We start from the raw sequence: 24,748 nt of genomic DNA on the forward strand, positions 1-24,748 counted from the left end.
AATCCTGAGCTACTGCTTTTATACATTTAGCATCATACAAAGACAGGTCATTTACAGTTTGATCATTTACATTTATTGTGCTCCAAAATCCTTATCCGAATATCATTTCGACTTAGCAGGAACATAGATAATTTAAATTACATGTATCCCTGAAACATCCATATTAATTTACCCATCTGACCCCATTATCTAAATTACTACAGTTGTCTAAATCACTCAGGACATTCCTTCTGAATTTAGCAAAAACTTGTTTAAAACTATAAAGATGGGCAGTGCAAGAACTGGTCCCTCAATCCTTTGTGAATACATCATTAGAAAAAACTTCCTGTTTCCGTATTCTCTTGACAAGTCAGTGCTAAATTGACTAGATGTACTGGATGGAATGGTCCAAGTAACAGTTTACTTATTTCCTTATTACAGCAGTTAATGAGAATTTACAGCATCTCCCTTTGCAGTGACCAGTGTCATAAGTCTCCCAAACATGGAAAATGTGACATGATCAGAGAAAGTAAGAGGAAACCCATCACCACCTTATTGTCATCTACATGACACTGAAGTATTACAAACCAATTCATATGAAATGCTTCCCTTAGACCCTGTAAAGGAACTTGTATGAATAACCAGAGTAAAGTTCCATAATCCGAGCATGGCTTTTAGGATTTGCCAATTAAAAAAAACAAACAAACAAAAAAAACAAACAAAAAAAAAACCCACAAAAAACCAAAACAAACAAACAAAAAAAACCAAACAAACAAAAAACCAACCCCAAACAAACACCAAAACCAAAAGCTCAGTCCCAGGATCCTTAAGAAGAAAGCATTTATCCTAACTGAAATCCAATCCTGGATAGATGGAAATTTAATTGGACTACCAAAATAGCATCTCTCTATCTGAAAAATCTCCAAGCATACAGTGTTTACAAATGTCTCTCTAGCAACAGTGTCAGTCTTTTAAAGTACACCCATAACTTTCATTTCCTGAATAAGGTCACTATGATCTTAGGCAAAAGGTACAGTAAGCAGTTCAAGCAAAATGCTTATTGCTTAGATTTTAAAGCAAGCCACTTGAATAATTTTAGTTAAAACGTGAAGTACAAATGTGAAGCTACTGTAGAAACACGTATAAACACTCTTGCTTTTGAACTTATACTGATCATCTGGAAAAATGGCAGACAGATTTTAACATAACAAAGGAAATGTAAAACTTAATACTGACTGTTGAAATAAAATTCAACGCCTATAAAGACAGAGTTATGAACATGTAAACACAGCTTTAGTATTCAGAGCTAGGGAATCTAGCAGCAAAACAAACTATTTGCATATTATGTAGTGCAATGAACATTTGTTCTTAGAGACCCCCAGTCTTTAAACTACTTTGAACAGAATGTAATCCTTACAGGAAAGGTTTTAAAAGTGTCCAAGATGTAACATCCAGAATTACTAGACATTCATCTATAACCTAACAATTTCTCTACGCAAAACTGTGCTCTGGATAACTGACTTTAATGGCTCCCCAGTAGCAGGCTCGAATGAGGCAGATTAAACCTAAGAGATAAGCAACAGCCCAAGAAACATATGTTGCGTGAAATCGCCTGGCGAAATCTTGTGTACCAACCTAAAAAGAGAAAACAGAAGTGTCAAACACACAGCACTATTTGCTCTTCAGAGAAGGGCAAGTTACATTAAGGAGAAGCATTTCCGCACCCTTTCAACTCTGGGAAGGGCAAAGCAGATACTTTATTAGCTTAACTTTACAGAACCATAGAGTAATTGAGTTTGAAGGGGACATCAGGAGACCTCTAGTGCCAACTTCCCAATCAAAGCACGGTCAACTCAAAGGTCAGACCAAGTTGTTCAGGGTTTTAACCCAGATGCATCCCAAAAAACTCCCAAGGATGAAGGCCACACAAGCCTGTGGACAAACCTCAGGGAAATTTTTTTCCACATAATTTTTAAACTCAGTAAGGTCATGGAAAAAAAAATCCATCTCTCCCTGGTTTTATTTCTGGTTGTCTTTTTTTTTTTTTATTAGGGAAACTGGAAAATCCTTCATAACTCATTTAAGCTCACTCATAAATAATTATTCAAGTTAAAATGCAATTTAGAGGCCTAATGAGAATTACATGCATAAATTCACTGCAGGTAATACCTCACATGTACTTTTCTGGTATTGCCAGGTAGAAAGTTGGCTCTAGTAACCAGTACCAGATACTTGTAAACTAGACAGTTTTCCAAGTAGCAGAGCAACAAGGGTGTGAGCTTTTTAATTTTTAGATAGCTTGTTATCTGGTTTTACTCCTTATAGCTTATACAAATTACAAATACATACATAATTCTAGCTTTTGGAATCCCATTCACCTGCAGTGGAACATACATTCCTGGCTATACAGCAACATGTATTTCTAGAAATGTGGAAGCTTTGAGAGCTCTAGCAAGAGCAAGATATTTCAGTATTTCTACAGTGAAGTAAACCATTTTTCAGAAAACTGAAGGTTTTAGAGAGGTGAAGAGTCAAATTTAACATTAGAACAAAGTAACTTTCAAAGTGCCAGAATAATTTTTTTTTTTTTTTTAGAAACATTTTTCTGGCTAAGTCCACTGTTTATTAAAACATTAAGATGACAAAAACAGCATAGACTTAGGAAGGTTTACTCAAATGCTGGGGAAGAAAGAGCAAGTGAACTGAGAGAGCTCCTTTGATCACACACCCTTGCACACAGTTGCAATTACATCACAGGACATCACTCACAGTTAATCCAACGCCAATGAAGATGCATATCATGCCAATTGTAATATATGCACAGCAGCGCCTCCTTGGCAGTGCACTTCCAACAGATGAACTGTGAGGAAATAAATGATGTTGTAAATTAAACAAAGATACCCCCATCCAACCAAATAACAAACACCACAAAAACAACCCCTGCCATCAATAGTAACTAAATAAGGGAATAGAAAGAGAATGGCAACACACAACCCTGAGATTATCTTGGCTGGTTATAGCATGGTGCTAACAATGCCAAGATTGAGGGTTTGATCCCTGTGTGGGCCATTCACTTCAGAGCTGGACTCCGATGATCCTTGCAGGTCCCTGCCAACTCAGAATATTCAGTGGTTTTGTGACATACACCATCTCAAGTTTATAAAGTTGTAAGGAAATTCTAAATTTTACTACGAAGTACAAGACACATTTGTTTTAAAGGGGAACTATTGGTGATTATCTAATACCTAAAAACCTAGGTGCTTACAAGAAAGAGAATGGTGTCACACCTACAGTTTGAGTGTGTCCCACCTTCTGTGCCCACAGCACACCCAGGTAAGTCCTACCAGATGATAAAGCCTTTGGATTGCAAAACTTAAGTTGGCTTTGCAGCTTCTGTGTAGGTTGCAAGACACCCTTAAGACTCGATTCATCAGCATAAGGCCTTAGTATATTCACTGCATCTAATTGACTGGAAATCACTTTTACTATCCCTAAATGTCATTAATAACAACCTTCATTATCCATTTCCTGGAACAGTTCACTCAGTACTGTTCAGTAGCTAAACTCGGTCCTGTTTCTTGAAGGTAAACACAAATAGTTTTAGTCACAGACGTGTAATTTTTTTCCATGTTCAACATCTCCAAAAACTGAAATGCTTTAGACGTCTTTAAGTCAGTTTTAGTAACTTCAAAAACATGACAAGTTCTTCTTACTTTCCAATTTCTTTTAGAGTTCTACCACAAGTTACATGAGCTGCTCAAATCACTTCTGACAACCGAAGTAAATAAATGCCCTGGAAGTTATGTCACTCATCATCTGGACTATGAACTCCATGACAGACAGTTTTGTCTCTACTTCCTGCATCAAGATATCAGAGTGCTTCAGTCAAACAGGATATAAAATGCAAATAAAACATTACATTATTTACTACAGGTTAGAAAAATTATTTCAGAAGCTTAGCACTGTTTAGCAAATACATCTTGAGTCACAAATCTGCAATGACATGCAGCTATACTAATGAGGAAAACAGGAACATGATTTAATTTCATTGAAACACAAGTAAAAGGACTATAGAGGCAGAGGTTCTTTCATAAAAACATGCACCATCTATATTAGAGGTAGTTTTGAAGCATCCTGAAGTATTGCTATCATTGGTTAAGTTACTTCATCCCATCCTCTGGGAGATCAACACAACTTTGGAAATAATGGAATGCTTGTATTCTGTGTTCAAGGATGCAAGGGAAAATAATTTTCATCTCATGATAGCTCAACATATTTAAGAAAAATGCATAACAGAAGAAAACACTGCTAAACTATTAAAGTAGTACATGCATCATATGACTGACCAAATTTCTGGCTCCAGTTAATTAACCACATAGTAAGGCCTCATATGCTTAGCATGTGACTAAAATTTTTTAAGCATTCATCTTAGAAAGCCTTCAAACAGAGTTTAAGCAGCTTTACTCCAACATTATTTCTTTACAAGGAATTTCTAAAATGATCCAAGAAAAAAAAAAAAAAAGAAAAAACCAAACCAAAAATGCACACCATCACAGTCCTCAAGCTAACACACTGAACTTCATCTTGCAAGGCAAAGAGTTGAAATACAGTGACCACTCAAGTCATTTCCAGAAGAACAGGAAAAGTCCCAAAACAGTTCTGCTCATTAATTTCCATGGGGAAATTATTTTTTGCCAAAAACCTTAAAATACACATGTGGGATGGGATTGGGGGATATGTGTGGTGTCATCAGTATGGGAGAATTCCCAGTTGGGGAAGTAATGGTATCTTACAATCCTCACACACACACCTCTACACACTCCCTCAAAAGCCACCCTACAGCCATTCCAGAAAAAGGATATGTTGTCCAATTGCAAGTTACATGAGGAGAAAAATAATCAAAACCAAAAAGCACTTTTATAAAAGGGGAAAGGAAAGCAAGGAGATGTTTGCCAAACTGACCTTAGATTCCCTCCTTTGCAGGATTTCCTGGCTACGTACTCAGAAAGTTAATTCTATTACAGAGCTGGATTCTGTCAGATAAGCTGGTAGAAATGTCATGTTCAATACACCTAAAACATGCATGATATTCACCATGCTGTGCATCTCACACAGAGGCAAAGTTAATTCTGAGAAAGAGATTTTCAGTTTCAGAGCTGACTTATGATCTTGTTTTTGTAATCATAACACTGCAGGTGCTGTGTGTATTTCCCATCCATATTTCTCTCAAGCTCTGTCTCCTATACAGTAAGAAAGGCTGGGAGAGAAACCATCACCTCAAATACCACAAAAAGGAAGTGTAACAGCTTTTCTCTTTCCATGGAAAGCAAAGATGAAATAAGTATATTAAGTTTCTACAGTCACATAACAGACCTGGGAATATTTAGCAATCCAAATAAACCACAATTCATTTTTCACCTTCCAACAGTGATACTAGCCACTGGCCCACTCTAAATAGTGAAGCTTCCCTCTACCCACTCCAAATTACATATAAAAACCCCAAACTAACTTTGAATAAAGAAAGCCAAAACTCTACCTCAAAACCTACCAACTGCGACAACTTTGACAAGCACATTTGGAAATCTGGGATCAAAAGAACATTTTTACATCACAGAAGCAGCTGATTAGTTCCATTGTGGGACTGTGAGGGAACTCACTACAGACCTCTCCAGAAGGCAGTGGTTCTTTGTCTCTGAGCTGCGCTGAGGAAGCAAAGGCACCTGCCAGACTTTTGGGCAGCAGCAGCAAATATAAAAGACACCAGAGCCAATTTAGCACTGGGTAGTAATTAAAAGAGAGAAAAACCACCACAAGGGACAAAGGCTATAAAAGAAGTAGCACAGGAAAGAATGCTGGGTCTCTTGTGCTCCAAATAATAGGAATTATAGCCAGGATCTCAGACATGCTTTCAGGAGGGTTTTTAAGAGGAAAATCATAATGCCAGTATTTTGAAGGTGAATAGCACTGCTGAAACTAGCCTCCACAGTAGTGACGGGATTCCATCATCTCTCTTTTTCCTAAAAGTCCTGCAGTCTTTATGGAGCAAAGCTGTTATAAATTCATTAGGGTTCATGGTTTTGTCAGACTGTAAAAAGTAAAATAGGTAGGTTCTAACGGAAAAAAGATTTGAAAATCTGAAATAACTTGTAGCATCAATTCTCTTTCTAGTAACTGAATTCATGATCCTGAAGTTTCTAGATGATTTAATATACAGCTTGGGAAACAGAACGGCAGACATTAAAAGAACAGTTCCAGCTTCTTCTCCATCATTAAACAAGAAAAATACCAGAAACCTTCCTTAAATCTCTCACTCTTTTGGGAAACATCTGGTATTTTGCAATACAAAAGAACACTAAATCAGTAAAAAGTAACAGTTTCTCTCCCATTCCTAGGTGTCATTATAAAATAAAGCTGTATCATGACAGTTTCCTCATTAGCTACATTTGTTGTCCCAAAGCAGTGGATAACATGCAACTAAAGGCCTGAGACAGGCTGAACCACTTTGCATCACCAAGGCTTCTGCTAACACCTTACCGATACTGGCATGACAGGTTTACACTCTACTTCCAAAGACATTTGGTCATTTACTAAATAAGTGATTTTATTCTCTGCATCACAATTAATTTCCTGTATTTCCCAAGTTGTTTTGTGACATTTTTTTTTTCTCTCGCAAAATAATAAAGTTGTAACCACAATGACAGCACATAGATGGGACTAAAAACAAATAAGAAGATCCTATTTCCCCCAACATCCAGATATGAAAGATTCCTTTGTTTACATACTCTGAGGCACGATCATTTTATTTTTCCCTGAACATTTTTTCATTATTGACCTTTTCACGTTGTAACTCCTGATCTTCCCTGCAGTTTTAAAAGACATTCTTAATATTAAGATCTAGTTTCCATCAACCAAATAGGAGGTCACAAACAAACTATTTGCTGCACTGCTGAAGAGATTCAGTGCACTTTTAAAAGCATTTGAAACAAAGTTGTGAAAATTATTTGAGAATCTAAAAGTCTCAGTTGATGCCTCCTTGAAAAACTTACTGCAGCAGTCATTCATGGTACCTTGTGCCTTAGTCTACACTATCCTTTTTTCAGTGACAGTCATCCACTGAGTCAACAGAAGGAATGAATAGTTTTGCATCTGACTACTCAGCTACTAATGAAAGAAGCTTTGCATTAATAAGCTGAAATAAAGAACCCCACATTCCCTTCTAACTACTTGGCTACAACGACCTCTGACAAAGACACAAGAGAAAGCAGGTCACTGCAGTTATTTATTCCATCATCATGACTCAAAGCTCTGTCTCACCTATGCTGTGCCCTAAATCCAAGTATTAAAAATGTTTATGCTGCTGAAAGTGCAGAACTCCTGACCATCGCATCTCAAATGCGGGAAAACACCAAGCAACTCATCCAAGGCTAAATTACAATATTCCACAGTTTGCATCCTCAGCCCAAGGGCAGACATGCCCACTTGTTAAAATTAGTTTTGTGCTCTGCAATACAGTTGCCACACAAGCTGTAATTATCACAAATTGCACTGCGGAGAGGCTCCCATTTCCTTACATACAGATAGCGACTTTCCACTTTATCGACAGAGACACTGAGAAAACCTTAGACTCCAGCTGGAATTTAAAGTACAAGCAACATTAATCAACAGAAGACAAACCAAAAGATCACATGGTGGGAGTTTCAGACTGTTGCCTGGAGTGTGGTTTGTTTTGCTGCTGTTATTGCTGGGGTTGGGGTTTTTTGTTTGGTTGTTTTTTGCTGGATGTTTTTGTTTTGCCTTTTTTTTTTTTTTTAAGAATAAACAGCAAATAATTTTGTACCTAAGGAGAGTCAAGAAAAAAGCTGAAGTCAGCTATCAAGAGTGACATGATAAAATATAAAACATAACTGCAATTAGTTTGAAAACAAACCAAACAGCAAAACATCTGCCCCTCCCTCAGGACTAAAGAGACTTAATGCAATTGCAGTCTGTAAAAAATCCCTGAAGCATCTCACCAAGACTGAGTTTATTTGACTTAAGCAAACTAGAACATATCCACTACTACACACATGATCACTTACACCCCTGAGGCTAAACATAGCATTAGACTGACTTCTCTATCAAATACTCCAATAAAAGACTTCAATCACTGTTGAAGGCCAGGTCATGCCCGCACCTACAGTACATTTATGCTAAGCCTTCTGCTTCCTGAGGGACCTGCTAGTTGTCCTACAACATGCAACACAGCTGTGGTTCTCCATTCCCAGTGGAAAACACATTTGCTCCTTTAACTGGAAGTCACACTTGCCTGTCAAAGGAAGACAAATATTTAAATAAATCAGCAGGATGAAAAGTCTCTGAAGAAATATTTAAGTCTTATTTCACATCCCGTGGTTGAGTTGATGTTAGTAGTGTAGTTTTTAGCAACAATTCAAACTAAGTATTCCTGACCTCAAATAATAAAGGCCAAATACTCAAAAAGAGAGCTCCAACCAAAAAACCAAAACAAACTCTTACAGCTCTTGTATCCTACCTTTTCTTGTTCTCATTACAGTCATAACATATGAGTAGACAAGTTATTCCACAGTAATTCATAAACATTTAACATGCATTAGAATGCTTAACACAAGTTAGTTGTTGAATTTATAATATCAGTAAAACCTCTTTCAAATTAAGATTAGTTCCTTTCCTCCCTTTACAATAAGGCAGTTAAAGCTCTAAATTTAAAGATGACATCTGATTACTACTGCATGAAGAGGTAAAATTTCAAGAACATAACTTGTTAATTTTAGCACCCATTCCTGTCTATTGTTAGTAGCTTATTTTTGCCTCTATCAATTCAATCAGACTTTTCATAAATGCAGGTTAGATTTGTCAAAGTTACTGATTTGTGCGTAAAGAGTGGAGAATTCATGTGCACACAACACGCACTTTAGCCTTGAAGTTCAGATGACCATGGCAAAATAATCAGCACAGCTGACATATTTTACTCCAAAGACTTTTACAGAAGAAACACTGGCAACTTCACAGTAATTCACATAACCTTGTTTCCAGAGAACTTACATTTTTTTGCAGTGTGGGCATTTTGCTAGTGTGTTAAACCTCAGTTCCATCCACTGTAAAAAGAACAAAAGAAAAAGGTTGAAAAACTGACCTGAAAAAATGTTTATTGCATTTCATCCTAAATGTCACTATGAAAACATTTTGCTTCTCAGACTTCCTTTGACTTGTTTCTTGCTTTCTTCCATAAATGGGATGCCCTTTTGTCAGTGGCAACATAGGATTGGGATTTCCATGGGAACATTTCCCATGACTTGCCTTAGTATTACAAAATTCACTTGACGTAATGTGGTTGCATCCACAGGCATAGTACGGGCAACATTATAATATTGGTTTTTTTCTCTTACTTAACAGCTATGAATATACCCTGAATCAAAATAAGTGTGTTTTCTTTGGCACAATTACAAATGGGAGCATTTTCTCATCTTTCCCCAATCCTTGCATCATTTGTGAAAACTAAGTTATGGGTGCACAGAAAGATTAGATAAAGAATATTTTAGAAAGCAGACATCTAAGTTTTATATCATTAAAGCAGAGAACACTGTTGGCTTACATGACTTTTGAAAAGATGATATATAAAACTGTACATGGTATGGTCATAACCTTCCATGCACAGACAAAAACCTACGTGGGAAACAGCCTTAGCGAAAGCAGTGCCTAGAACTACCTCAACCAGGGAATACATAGTGATATACTCATTTAAAAACAGCATGTTCTGTTAAATTCCATTCTGTGATAACAGAAGTATTAAACAAGCATTTTAAACACGTTTGCCTTGATCAAGGGGATAAGGTTATTTTTCTTCACCCTTTAAGAAGTTACATTATAATTGCAGCTCTCTTCTGTTGCCTTTCTCAAGTGGAGGTTAGTTTGCAGCTTTCCTGGTGAAATGTAGTTCTCCTCTCCCCTTCCTTCTGGATTTTAGCAAAAGTCACACTGCAAATTATTAGAAGGGGAAGAAGCCACAGCACAGATCACCAGTGTCTCGCCTCCATTGGGATCTGCCTTATCTCTATGAGAAATCTGGAGTTGGCCTACTGAAGTGAATAGCATTATAACTGCTAGAACCACAAATCAAAATCAAAGCCCACCCTTGTATGGAAAACAGGACCAGCCTACAGCACAGCACCATTTAAACTAAGAAAATATTTATGATTTTATGTGTAAAGAAAGAGGATGTGTCTTTGCCAGTATCAGCCAATTTTGCTGTAAAGTTTCAATCTGTAGTATTTAAATATAATAGTATTTAGAGTGCATTTTTCTGCCTCTTGAAGGTCTCCCTCAGTTTTATTTACTTCTCAATTTTATTTGCTTGGGGGAAAAAGAAATCCTTTTTTTTTTTCCTAGTCCTGAAGTACCCAATTACACATTTAAAGAACAACTATGTAACTGGTATTATTTGTTTACAAGGCTTGGCCAAACTGATTTAGCATAGTTCTGTTTTATCCCTTAAGACTTCTGTAATACTCCCCACCCGAGCAAAGCTTTTTAGGAGTATTAACTCTATTTCCACATTCCTGGCAGAGGAGCAAGTTAGGTTATTTGCCTGCATCCCTGTCAAAAGCCTACTCAATTTCTTATAGTTCTATACATAGTGAAAGTGAAATTGGATGCAGTTGTCAGTGCTGGGAATGGAGACAGGCCTCATCAGAGGGGTTACTTCAGCTTTTGAAACTACAAATCCAGAAACAGAAAACAGAAATAGGTAAAATATAAGTTCTTGATATAGACTGCTTCACTTTCACTTTTGTACATTAGCTTTATCACAGTGTAGACTAGTCCATTTCCAAAGTTACTCGTTAATGGTCTTTCTAGAATTTTTTTAAGATTCTAATTATTAGCCCTAATTATTAATAACTCAAATGCATGAGCTGGGCTTCAAGTATAGATGGAAAAGAGAGGCAGCAATAATCTGTTTTCACAGAGTGTTACCTGGAAGTAACAGAAGCACTAACTGTTATGATGCTTTCTGCACATACCAAAAATATTTGCAGAGAAAAAAGACCAAAAATATGACAAGACATTCAAACTACAAGAATTCAGATCACATCAGCAGTGGGAAAGGTCATGTTGATGTATATTCTAAGTCATGGAACTTTGGTGGGTTTAACAAGTAGTTAAAATCATGCTTAAGCTGGTATTTTTTACGCATATTGCAATGCTTTACAGTACCTAATATTGATTCATGTTATGACAAATTTCATGTTACTGTGACTTGAAGTTATCTCTCTGCTGAGAATACAAACTGCATTTTTCTAAATGAAACAGTAGAATAAGTGATAAGCCAAATCCCTGTTTAGATGTACTGAAACACAAATGAGGAAATAAGGATTCCAGTGCTCTTCATTTCAGCTATGGACAAAACCAGACATCCATCAAAGGTATTACCAGAAGAACATGTCAAACTTTTTTTCCTTCTGAGCCTCAGTGCATTTAATGTAAGAGGAAAAAAAAAAGAAAAAGAGAAAGAAAAACCCTATGCACACACACAGAGTCCTACATACAGCTGCTTCTGCAAAAGAAGCTTCCCCTCCACTCCCCTCAGGTCCTTTGAGAGAGCAAAATACTTGTGCAGGTTAAAACTCATCTAAGTTTCCTGAAAAGTTTAAAGGGATTTCTATGCAATTATTTCAGAAGAAATAATTTTCATATTTGAATAGTTAAAAAAAAAAACTAAATTGACAAAGCACAGTGCTTAGCCTACAGCCTGTGGCTTCCATAGCTTGCTCCTGACTTCTTGTCCTTAAGGTCTCTGCAAGCAGGACAGTGGCAGGAAGATGGCAGAGAGAGGGACAACACAGGGACAGCCCTCCCTTGCCCACCACCATTTCCAAAGGCAACTCAGTCACTGACAGCCACAAACTATCACAGGCAGAGGTCTCTCAGGAGGTGAGGGGGGTTGCAGGGAATAACTTACTGCTGGCAGAAACAGTAAGTGTCACAGCCCAACTCCAGAAGCACTCAAAAAAGCCCAAACCAGATCAAATTGTGATTTAGCAACAGTTAAACCCATGACCTGCCCTCCTTTTCTATTCTACCCCATTTCCCACTTGTCTGAACTCCAAATCTGCCAGAAACAGTGGAAATCTTAACATAGAAAAAACCTGCATCAGGTTACAAAGGGAAGAAAAGATCTCATTAACAAAATGTGAATAACTATTGATAGTTTAGCTATCAGTACTTTAGTACTAAGCCTGACAGCTAAGACAGAGAAACTTTAAGGCACTCCATAGTATGGAGAGTGCTTTTCATAATTTGTAAAAAGACCCCCCACATGTATAGGGGCAGGGAAAGCACAGCTCATTCTGATGTTTTCATATAAAAAAAAAAAAAAAATTGGAAAGTGGTCAACAAGTTGATACACTTAAAAGAATACAGAACATTCAAATGACAATTTGACTTTCCCACCCCAGGGATTCTAGCTTTGCTTGTCTATTTTAATAATTTTTTAACTGCCAAGTAAAAGGGATAACCTACTGAGTTGCTGAGAGATGCATCTAGCATTACGTATCTTCTTTACAGTGTGGAAATAGCAAAAGCCAGAAATACCTACACAGAAGTTTCCAGGTTGGCTAAATTTTTTTGTTGTTGTTTCTCTGCTCACTCTGAAATCCAAGCAATTTCTAGACTTCTTTTAACTAAGAATTTTATTTGGAGAATCTCAGACTTAATTACAGAAAACAAGAGAAGCAAAAGTCTAATAGAAAAGCTGTGTGAAGTGAGAAAAAAATGGGTTTGTTTCTTGATAACTCAGCAAAAAAGAATACCAAACTTCCTATTTCTAATGATTTGGAAATTTTCAATGTACCACAAAGCAACAAATTGGTCTTACTGGCAGATAGAGCTATGAAGTTCAAAATGTTGCAGTTCCCCAAAGCAATCATTATATCTGAAGTCACATGCACAAATCCCAAAATAGAAAACTTTGTCTGTTAAGGCATAATCTAGTAGTTACAGGGAAAAAAAAAAGTAGTTACAGCCTTTATGGGTTTAGGTTTTTCCCCTTATTTTCACCTGAAGTAGTTCACTGTGTAAAGTACAAAGGTAATTTAGGCTGTACTTATAAAAAGCAAATAGGGAATCAAGTCAAGTAAAAATCCCATGTTTATGAAAGTCCCCAAAGATAGGCAAAAAAAAAAAAAACCAAAAAAAAAAGGCAAGCAGAAAATCCACTTCAGCTACCTTCAGTTGCTGACTTCTGCTCTTCAGCAAGGGCTCTAAGAGAAATATATAGTTTTCAATATATAGGCAGAATTAGCAGACAGAAAATTTCTCACACATCTCTCTAATGGCTTTTCAGTTAGCACATTACTGTAAATTTATAATCAAATTTCAAATGTCTAATACCTGAAAAAAATAAAAGCAGAGAAGTGTAAGGGCCATTTCCTGCTTCCTGCATGCATCACCTGATGATGGCCAGTCTCTTCGCGAACGAAGAACCGGGGAAGGTCTTTACACCTTCCAGCCTGCGCATTGGATTTTTTAGGTGAGACACAGTGTGCGCGGAACTGAGCCCACCCTTTAATCCTGAGGTTCATCTGCTGGGGCCAAGCGAGCTTGGACGGTGGCAGCGAGGTCCTCAGGACGTAGATGGATTGCCTTACAGGGCTAGCGAGCTCCATCTGCCCGGAGAGTGTCCTAACCTGGATTCGAACCCAGATCTCAGCATTGACTACGCTGTGGTTTAGCCACTGCACCACCTACTATAGCAGTCAAGCCACTACAGCACACCTGTCCTGGTTTCAGTTGGGATTATCAATTTTCTTCTTAGTAGCTGGTACAGTGCTGTGCTTTAGATTCAGTAACAACGTTGGTAACAAACTAATGTTTCAGTTGCCGCTAAGTAGCATTTACTCTAAGTGAAGGACTTCTCAGTTTCTCATGTTCTGCCCGTAAACCAGGTGCACAAGGAACTGGAGAGACCACAGCCAGGACAGCTGAGCTGAACTGGCCAAAGGGATATTCCATACCACAGAATATCATGTTTGATATATAAACTCGGGGGGAGTTGGCTGAGAGACACTGATCACTGCTGAGAGACTGGCTGGGCATCGGTCAGCGTGTGGTGAGCAACTATATTGAGCATCACTTGTTTCTCTTGGGTTTTACTCCTCTCTCCCTCTCTTTTCATTACTATTATTATTGTTATTGTCATTATTAGTAGTATTGGGTTTTTTTGTTTTAATCATTGAATTGTTTTTACCTGAACCCAAGAGTTTTGCCTTTTGTCCAATTCTCCTCCCCACCCAGGCAGGGGGTCTGGGTGGTGGTTGCAGGGATGGCCCAGGGTTAAGCCACTAAAGCACCTCACTGATCCATATACCTGAAGTAAAGACTTGAAGGCAGAAATCTACTCCATTACAGAGCCCAACACAAACCCTTCTCTCCCTGGTACAAGCCAACATGGAGTGCCATTCCCTAAGCCTCCTTTTTCCTCAAGTATTCTCTGGTCTTTATGTATCTTACAATCCTTTGTTTCAGGAATGTAAAACCACTGTCAGGACTGTGTGGTTCCTTCAGCTGTACCACTTATCTTAGCCATTTCCCATAATTCACAAACCTGACAGAGATTCAAGCACTGCTGAAGCTAAAGCTAACAAGTATGGCAGCCTCTTATCCATTTAGAAGGCTGCAAACAGTTCAACAACAAAAAAGTATTCTTGCATCCTTCCACTTAAAAAATGGGATAAACTGTCAGCCTCACATATAACCCAAAATCTCCAGTCTGTAAAAACTGACAGATATGCCAGTGGGCAAGTGCCGTAAAGAGCCTTCAGCAATTTCAGCAATAAACAGCAATGACAGAACCACTCTCTTAGCCACTGCAGAACACAGCCACCACTGCAAGATAAACAAAACCTGGAAGCATAACTTCCTTTTCCAGCACTGTCCACGCTCACATCACTAAGCACTAAGACAGACTTTAAGCTTTATCCATCCACACACAGAAAGACTGTTAAGAGTTTTCTAGAAATGCTTGTAAAGATAACCAAATACAGACCAAACATCCATAGCAATATGAAGACAGTTCCTCACTGATGCCAGAGAGTGAGGCAATACACTCCTTAAAAGTGCTTACAACAAATAACTTGAGGGATAGCCCAGTGAGGTGAGAAGGAGAATCTGGTGCTTTACTTACAAGGAACGTATTTCCACAATGCCCACACACCACTCTAGTTCCATCTGGTTGAACTGGCAAGGCAGGCTGAGCTGGCTGCTCTTCTGGAATCAGCATTACTGGACCGAGAGTAATGATGCGTCTGCTGTGTTAAGAACATTAGATACACATATTAATTAAACTTGTAAAAGAGAAGGACGATGCATTTAAGCAATTAGCAATTTAAGCAACTTGCTACCAAATATTTTTACACTTTTTAACAACAATTTGCTTGTTAAAAACAGTTGATGCTTCCGGTTTGGGTCTCACTCCAAAGTGTTTTCCTTTTCAGTTTTGAAAACATTCTCTTTCACTCCAAGATCAGCCACACAAGCCTGAACCCTGTAAAGATTGAAGACTTGCCAGCATATGGCAGAAACACTCATCAGAAGAATGAAATCTTTATATTCAACCTGATCAAGCCCATGAATTGCAATGTAGATACATATGTGAAACATGTAGAAAGAGTATGGACTCTTCCATAAACTAGTTCTCCTTCCCACACTACTGACAATCACATCAATATAAGCAGCATCTCCACATTCATACAGTAAAAATTCAACTCAAATTGAGTAAACTAAGAAAACTACTCCAGGTTGACTAAATGCAACCAGTTTACTTTAAAAAACAGTTTGTAAGTATTTGCTTTTATATTTAAAGTGTTTCAAGTTTAATTATAAAATTTGTCAGTCCAAAATGACAGTAACCAAATTAACCAACTCAAAACAGACTGAGGATGAGACTTCTTAGCATGAAAAAGCGAAGGGGAAAACTAAAGCATTATTTAATTTGCCCTGCCCCTCTCCATATACAACCAAAATTGTATTCTGGATGGCCTCCCTTCAATCTAGAGTCTTACTCCCAACTCACTCTCTCAAAGTACACCAATTTTGCTCACTTTCTAGCAAGATAAATACATAGACTATCTTAGGGAAACTGCCGAGATATATGCTTTTGAAATTATTTTAATAAAATTACAGAGTTTCTGATTCAGTTTAGTTACCAACCATGTGATATATTATAACTGAAGTATCCCATGAAAGTTCTTGCACTCTGAGAAAGTGTTTGGAATGTTTTGAACTCCTCCCCAACACGGCATTAGCAAAAAAAAAAAATTCCCACAAGTCTCAAACTGTTTCAAAACCACAACAGCCAATACACTGGTGGCTATGGCACTTGATGTGGTAGAGTTTCTGTTCATGTGTCTGCAGACTTAGCCTTCATCTCCATTTCTCCTGTTAGAGCTGCACCACTTATAATTAAACTACTCCTACCTTGGTGGGATCTTTAACACCAAAAGTCGAGAACTGAGAGGAAAATGAAAACTCAGCATAAACAGGAGGGAGAACAGGACTGAAGCCAACTTACTGCTTCCTCTCCCATTTCATTCTAGAGTCCCTGCTCTGAACTAAGCGAAGGGAGCATCCTGTGTGTTTACAATAATTAAATCTGCAAAAAATTGTGAATGTTAAGTCCCAGAAACACAAGTGGATTTTCTTCTTTGTTGTTCTTTACATAATTTTTTTTCTTATGAAGTAGATAAAAAGGGACACACACATCTGAGACTAATCCTAAATAGAAGAACATGAAACTTTTTTCCTCTTTAATCTTAAAAAAAAAAATATTCAAAATTGACACCAGCACTATCTTTGTCTGTAGTAATTCAGTACTGCTCTGTTAAGTGTCCACATACAGAGGTCCAGGCTTGAACCTCTTTTAATTATAAAAACTTAACACAAAGAGAGGTGTTGCTTTAAAGAAAACTATCACAATGCACTTAGAGCATTTTATTCTTACCAGTTTGGTCTTGGACAGCCTATTTTCCGAGACGTATCCTTACAGATAAGGAGACAGTTACATTGACATCTAACATACTTCTTCCCTGGAGGAGGGTTTTTGATTGGCTAAACAAAAAAAAAAGACCAACACAACCACCAGAGAACACACATCAGAAGTCATCGCAATTCACTTTTTTCCACATAACAGTATGACAAAGCAGAACAACTTCAGTGACAAGTTCTTGCTAACAGAGAAATACAGTTCCTCTTACAGAGGAAACTTCACAGTCAAGACAAAATTAGAAGTTTTTTCTCTCTTCCCAGAAAAAGAAGTAAAAATTTCCTCAATAGAAAAAATACGAGATTCTGCAAACTCAGGGGAAAAAAAGAAAATTCATATTTTAGCAATGAAAATTTCAAGGTTTCAGTTCAGTTTCATTTTTTTTAAATGTGAGCTTAAGGAGTGGTATATTTAAAAAAAAAAAAAACAGTCAAAACTTCAAACAAGTCTCCTTGCTTGGTACAATGGTTTCATTCAACAGTGAAAGGATCACAGTCTGGTTCTCAGTCACTAAGGGGCCATGTAGACACCACTGTACTCTAATCTTACTTTAAACTGTACTGAAATTATCCTTCTCCAACCTGGGAGTCCAGTTTCAGTGTTCCTTTCATACAGCAATTCAAAAGCTGCAAGATATTTTGGTTTGAAACATTATATATCTGCAGGGAAAGTGAATTTCAATGGTAGGTTCTCTACTCTCTCTTTCAAGTGGGGGGAAAAAAAAGTTTTCCCGCAGTTTTAAGGCTTCCTGCCTTCCGGACATAATTTAAAGTCCTTTTCATATAATAAATCCAATCCTGTGTTTTTCATACAAGTGCTTCCAATAGCTGTGGAACGCTGCAGTATCAGATCCTGAAACTAAAACTGGCAGGAAAAAGAAAATAGAAGCAGGAGCTAAATAGTGAAGACTTGAATTAAGAAAAGAGAAGGAGAAACAAAAAGGTCTGTGATCACTGGAAAAGAACCTACAACTTATGCATTTCAAAGTTGCTGTATTGTAGTCTACTGGCAAGCTAAACAACTAACTGAATAGTACTGCAGGAGGAAGGCATACATCCAGGGAAAGGTATGGGGTAGTTACTTTGCTCGTCTGCCACTTTTCTCTTTGTCCCATCAAAACCAATTTCATCCTTCTATACAGAAGGGTAATTACTTAAATGACATCTTTGCTTTCTGTCCTCCTCAGGAGACATCCTGAACAGCCAGTTCAATGAAGATTTATTGTGCCAGCAACCCTTGCTGGAGCTTCCACGCCAGCTACACCAGCAGTCAGCTGGGCTGACAGGTTCTTAGCGGGGATGGCAGGAAGGGACTCACCTTTTGTAGGTGAGGACATGAATTCCACCAGCCACATACTTCAGCCTCCCCCCGCTTCCCTCCACAAAAAAGAAAATGCTAAAAATCCATTTTACCGTAGCTTCATTGCAAACTGTGCACTTAACCACATGTTGGTGTAGCTTGCCATCCAAATTGATTAGCGACTGGCACACGCGGCAGTTTATTACAGGAACACCGCTGGCATCTGGACTTGCAATGGCAGTGTATGGAGGAGGAAGCTCTGCTGCAAGAGATAAGGAAATCTCAGCTGAAACACTAGAGGATCCTAAAATACTTTCGGCAAATGTTGTCCCTACGTCACAGTCTCAAAAAAAGAAAAAAAAATATTAAAACCCCCCCAAACAACTCAAAGTTAATGGTTAGCATAAACAAAAGACAAACCTAAGTTTGCATTCCCCTTCTCCATAGCTTCTGTGTCCACAAACATCAGCCATAGCTGTAAGCAAAGCAAACCAGCAGCACAAACAGCAATACGCTAAATCACCCCAGAAATGAGGATCCAACAAAACGCTCATCTATGCAACTTTATTTTCTTACCAACTTTTCTGACCCCTGTAATTTCTGAAGACTGTGAAAAAAATAACCCCAGACCTACTACAGATTAGTAGCAATTAGGGACTGGCTTTTGAAGAAAAAAAAAACAGAACACCCAGAAAATAAAACAAGACACAGGTAGGCAAAGGAGTCATAAACAGCCTTTACAAACATCTGAAAAGACTGAAACATAGACAAGTGTTTAACATATAGTAATCAATACTAAAACACAGGTAAAAACACAGAACAGTCCTGTAAAGAAAACAGATCTTGAACGGGAAGTGGCATGAAGTGCTGCTTTTTTGAGTGCAACAACAGCACTATTTTGGAAAACAAAACAAAAAACAAAAAACAAAAAAAAAAAAAAAAAAAAAAAAAAAAAAAAAAAAAAAAAAAAAAAAAAAAAAAAAAAAAAAGATGAAGTCAGAGTTTCTGCTTTTAAGGGTTCCACATATTTTTCTTATCCAAGAGCCAATGTATGGATGCACAAGGTGGTCTTTAGTCAGTTAGGACAGGCTAACACAGGGAAAGGTATAGTGGCCTTAGGCCTCTGTGGAAGAGCAAACTTCAACTTTGCCAGTCTTGAGGCCACAATGCAACAGGGAGGAAACACTAAAGACCCTTTGAAGTTTGAGAATCTATGGAATGAAAATAATTCAACACAGCAATCTCTCACAAGCTTATTATGACAATTATTTGGCATGTAAAAGCACCAACTTTTATTTCAAGTTCAGGGCTCTTCAGGCAAGCAAACAGAGAATTGGCATATTCAACAGTTCACAGTTAGCTTTTTTTAATACTAGTAGTTTGAAATACCTGCAGCCTTGGACTTCAGTAAGCTTTTTAAAAATTACATCCAAGTAGCTAATGAATTCTTCAGAGCAGCAATGAGAGATGAGCCTACTTTCAGTTTACCAACAGGACTGAACAGAACAGTATCTGCTGGAGGGTGGCGAGGGAAATCACAGGCTGCTATCAAAGCTGACAAGCCCAAGTATTAAATTTAAGCATGTAAGAAAGCACTCATCACTCCTTCACCCTGTCTTAAAGTGAACGTCAAAAGCTGGAGGGATATAAAAAACCCTGCCTGCCCTTCAAATCCAAAAGTCATCCCACACCTCTGAAGCAGCATTGCTGTTCAGTGTTCTCTCTCTCTCTCTTTGCTACTTGGTCTACAAATGACCCAGACCTGTGTTTGATTTTAACTCACAGAGGCAGCAAGAGAACAGTGGATACCTTCAAAAGAATCATATCCAACATACTTGAATTATTTCAGATGAGAAAAAAATTAACTTATATGCAGCAATACATTTCTGAAGTCATGACACACATTTATTCTCCCTTATTTGAGCAAGTGAACTTCACACCTCCAACTTTGACATACCAGTTAGAGAAGCCAACATCATTATGAGATATCAGGTAACAATGCTGTGACTTCTTCTGTTTCTGAGGAATTATGTTCTGAAAAAATGCAGCATTTAGAAGAAAAAAAAAAACACAAAACAAAAAAAAACACACACACACAAAAAAAATCCTACAATATTTGGCAGTACTATGATATCCTATTTTAAGTAAGACTGCCACATGTAGGACAGGAGATATTACAAGATATTAACAAACCAAACAAACACACACAAGAAAAAACCCCAATCCACACACACTTTGGCAAATAGAAACAACCTCAAGTCTACTAGATTACTGCAGAAACCAGGTTAGAGCTTTGGACGATAGGAACAGCAGTGTCTTAGCCACGAGTGATAAAGTCAAGGCTGCTGCAAGGGGGTTTGGCAGTCAGCAGGCTGCTTAACTGCTCCTGCAGCGAGCAGCTGACACTTTCTGGCTTGGGAAAAAGGTAGCAATAGAACAACAGACACATTCAGCAGACCACATATCAAACTCTGTTAAGACACCCCTACAGTTCACTCCCAGCTTTAAGGGTGCTTTTCTGAAAAGCAACAATTGTGTTTCAGAACTTTTTCACTTTGTCCTCTCCATTTAAAGTGCAACTTCTTCACTCTGTCAGCTAGGAACAGGGCAGCAGTACTGAGGAAAGGTAAACAATATCTTGAAGGGTATCAGAGCGTAAAAACAGACACACAGTCCCCAGTCTTTCAGCTTTCCATGATCCTGGAATACTTTAGAAATTGGTAACTACACCCTTCTAGACATATATAATTTTCTATACCCTATTTCTAAGTGACAATTCTTAGGAGTTTGAAAGCTGGTTAACTGAGGTACATGAGCTCCTACAGACATTGCCAGCCACCTCTCCAGCCTCATACCGGAGCTGCTTGGCTTCCAGGTAAGCAGCCTCGCTGTTCCTGTCCTGCTGGCTCAGCAAATATCAGATAGCAAGCAAATAATGGCTGCTTTTCAGAGTGGTGCTGCAGCAAATGACATTTGCTATGGAGCAGAAAGCCGGAGGTATCTTGGCACTGCAACCCTCATGCTTAAAGAAAACGTGCATTTGGAAGAGCTCCAAAAAACTAAACCAGCGAAAGCCACCAGAATTAAGTTTAAAGAAAAGTATATTGGAGAGGGTGAGGGGGTAGGGGTGGTGAAAAGGAAAATAAAGGCATTTTCTCAGAGTTTGCTGCTTATTACTCCTTAATAAAAAAGTTTCAAAGCACATTAAGATACTTTGGTATGACCTTTTTTTTTTTTTTTTGACAGCTTGAATTTCAGGCTAACTATAATACCTAAAATCAGTTCATAAAGGTCTGTCACGCTGGACATGACTGGATTATAGGCAAGGTTCACATACACACCAGGAGACATTTAATGAGACACTGAATTTCCTGCTGCTGACATACCAATTTGCAGCTATATTATCATTTTTCTTTTAAAAAAATAAAGAAAATTAAACAATAATTAGTTCAGCAAGATTAGCAAAATGCCCTACAATGCAGTACATCTGAGTCCCTTCTCACCCCCACAGTAGAGCAATGCAATGGAAGATATCCCATATTCAACCTGAGAAATTCCTTGTGGTGTTCGTGCACTTTCCTCCCTTGGTATTTGAAGGGTGGAAACCACAGAAAACCACTTGCAAAACAAACAAATGGGTTTGTTTTGTTTCTTTGATTTAGAAAAAAAAAATAATTCTTTATTATGACTTAGGAGGGTGTGGGTGAGGGAAAAAATTAAGTGATCTATGTCAGATAGGTAGTTAAGAACTAAGAAAGCCTGAGGGAAGGGGGGCTAAAAAAAACCAAAGCAAAACAAAAAAAAAAGGCATTGAATAACCACCTTAGTACAGAGAGCAGAGCTGACAGTTCCACCCTTTGTCTATGTGAAAAGTTTTTCAAATACTCTGGCCTGCATCCACACTAAAAAGATTTTTCTTGCTTGCTTCCATCATAAGGAACAAACACTGAGCCATTACCAGAATTCAACCAGCTTGCATTGAAAAGGGTCAGCTAGGTCCCAGCTGCAGTCCAACAACCATGGCCTCTCAAAGCTCAGGATGACATACTGGGCACAGTAGTTAATTACAGGGATAAGTCTATTAATGTACATTCAGGTGGTAGTTTTAAGGGCGAAGAGCTTCTTCCTCCTTCCTGTGCCACACCACACCAGTCAGGTGATGTTAAAGATGGACGCTCTTGCAGTAGGAGGTTTGGAAGCAAACCCCAACTTTCCACAAGAATGCTTCTTCTCTCTACATCTAGACTTGTGCTAGAGAGAGAAAGGCTGCCTGTTAGCTACAAAGGTGGTTTAGTTTGCCTATATCCTTTCACTAAGGAAAACGGAGCAAGGAAAGTGGAGCTACTGGGTCTATATCACAATTCTGTAAGATTTTGTTCTGCAGTTATCTTTTTGTAAGTGCTGTAGAGCAGTTTTGAAGTGCTACCTAGTATGCTTGTCCGTGGACTGACTGAACAAAGAGGTCTTTGATGTTTAAGAAAGTTCTAGGGTTGGTTCCTCCTCACTTCTGGGAACAAGCCACTTATCTTAAACACCACACCCCACCACAGGTGCCCAGCCAGTTACCACGAATTACAGATGCCCACTGAAGGCTCACCAGGACACAGCTACCAACTGAAATGAGAATCTGGGGTCCAGTTCCTTAGCAGGTCATGAGTTTTTCCCTGGGTTCAGGTGAGAGTCACTGACCTAATGCATTTTCATTACTTTTCAAATCTATAAAGACTTGTAAAAAAAACCCAACAGATCAAAATGTATACAAAAGTAATTGTTACAGGATAAAGGCTACTAAGAATAAAACCATCAAACACCAGAATTTAAATTCAGTTGGATTTCTGAATTTTTTTTTTTTTTAACTTAGAAGATGATGCCAATTCTACACAAATTGATTAGGGAAAAAACAAACAAAACAAAAACCCCAACCTCTACTGACTTTCAGGCCAATATTCCTTTGTCCAAATACATTTTCATATTAAGACAAAGAGGCCTAGCTTTCCATAAGTTTAAATATTATTCTAAAGAGATAGATGCTCACTCACTCTAGTTACATACATGTCATAAATATATACAATTACATAGAAATCCCCAAGACTAACACACTGGAGCTACTGAGATAAGGATTGTAATCTTACATTTTAAAGGCTACTGCTAGCAAAGCTATTCTAATCTTATTGATTCTTTGTTCCTTCAGCTTTCTCCAACACCTCACTTTCTGCTCTAAAACATTTAACTGAAAAAAAAACCTAAACCAAAAAAATCTACTAATGTACTTTGTAAACATCCTGATTTATATTTGCTTAGTAAAATCTTTTCACCTACTTATTAAATATTCAGTATTGATCAACAAGATGATTTTCTTAAGTCTGTGCAAGAAAGATAATACCATATAATTATGCCACGATTACAAATTTGGAACCACAGTACCTGACTTGCTTTAAAAATAAAGCCAAAGCCAGCTACGGCCTTGAAACGCGTTTGCAAGGACATCCTAGTGGTTTTGGACTTCAACTACCACATTGCACTGAGCCCCTTCGCTATTTCAGTCCGCCTGCCGGCAGAAGGGCCGACGGCAGCTGGGCACCTCTGGGCTGTGGCACTGCGATGGCAGGCACAGCCCTGACACCGCCGACAGCCCCTGCGCTGCTCCCCAGCTCAGCTCGGCACCTTCCACCTAATCCTGTTCCTAATTAAGGGGGGAAACCCAAGTCCAACAATCACTCTGCAAGCTGCGACATGCGAAGAGAGTTATAATAAGCAGACCGGTTCGGGCTTGTTCTGCCCCTGCAAACAATTATTTTAATGTCTCTTATTTTTCCTGCTGAGGCGCCGAGGCCGGGGAGCACGGCGGGGAGCAGGGCCTACAGCCGGCCCTGCGCGGCGTTACCTGTTGTTCCCACCCGCGGCCCCCCAGCCGGGGCAGGGCGGGGGCTCCCCCGGCCCGGCCCCGCCGCCCCTCGCCGGCCAAGGCGGGGGAGCCCCCGCACCGCCGCACCCGCGCCGCCAGCGACAGGGCCAGGGCCAGCCCCGCCGCCCCCAGGGCCCTGCCGCCCCCCGCCCGGCACAGCCTTACCTCGGGGGCTGCTGTCCGGCAGGTAGGGCGGCGCGGTCGGGGTGACATTGCCGGAGCCGGGCGCGGAGAGCAGCGGGGAGCGCTCGTCCACCCCCTCGGCGGCCATGGCTGCGGCGCGGAGGGCCCTGCCCGCGGCCGGGCGCTCGGCGTGGGGCGGGGAGGCGGCCGGACCGACGGCGCCAGGGAAGGAGAAGGAACGCAGAGGAAGGGGCTGGGAATGAATGGGAGCGGGGCGGGGAGGAGGGACTGCGGGGCGGGAGCTGGGCCGGCCGCCCCCCGGCACGGGCTAATGAGCGGGGCGGGCCGGGGGCGGCGCCTGCAGGAGGAACGTAGCAACCTTCTTCTGT

At 39.2% G+C, this 24,748-nt stretch overlaps 1 protein-coding gene across 1 annotated transcript; it reads right to left on the reverse strand.

Moving 5' to 3' along the window:
- Positions 1 to 777: 777 nt before the first annotated feature.
- Positions 778 to 24,626, reverse strand: PIP4P2 (phosphatidylinositol-4,5-bisphosphate 4-phosphatase 2). Its single transcript, XM_027892496.1, has 7 exons — positions 24,402 to 24,626; positions 18,445 to 18,593; positions 16,991 to 17,097; positions 15,176 to 15,299; positions 9,040 to 9,092; positions 2,749 to 2,839; positions 778 to 1,614 (listed from the first exon to the last, which is right to left on the reverse strand). Exons 1-7 carry the CDS (start codon positions 24,505 to 24,507, stop codon positions 1,471 to 1,473), a joined length of 774 nt encoding a protein of 257 aa, XP_027748297.1. The 5' UTR covers positions 24,508 to 24,626; the 3' UTR covers positions 778 to 1,470.
- Positions 24,627 to 24,748: the final 122 nt, after the last annotated feature.

The sequence above is a fragment of the Empidonax traillii genome, unplaced genomic scaffold (assembly GCF_003031625.1).
Source record: "Empidonax traillii isolate 1590-97213 ecotype Southwest subspecies unplaced genomic scaffold, ASM303162v1 scaffold355:size2308892, whole genome shotgun sequence".
Classification (NCBI taxonomy): Eukaryota; Metazoa; Chordata; class Aves; order Passeriformes; family Tyrannidae; genus Empidonax; species Empidonax traillii.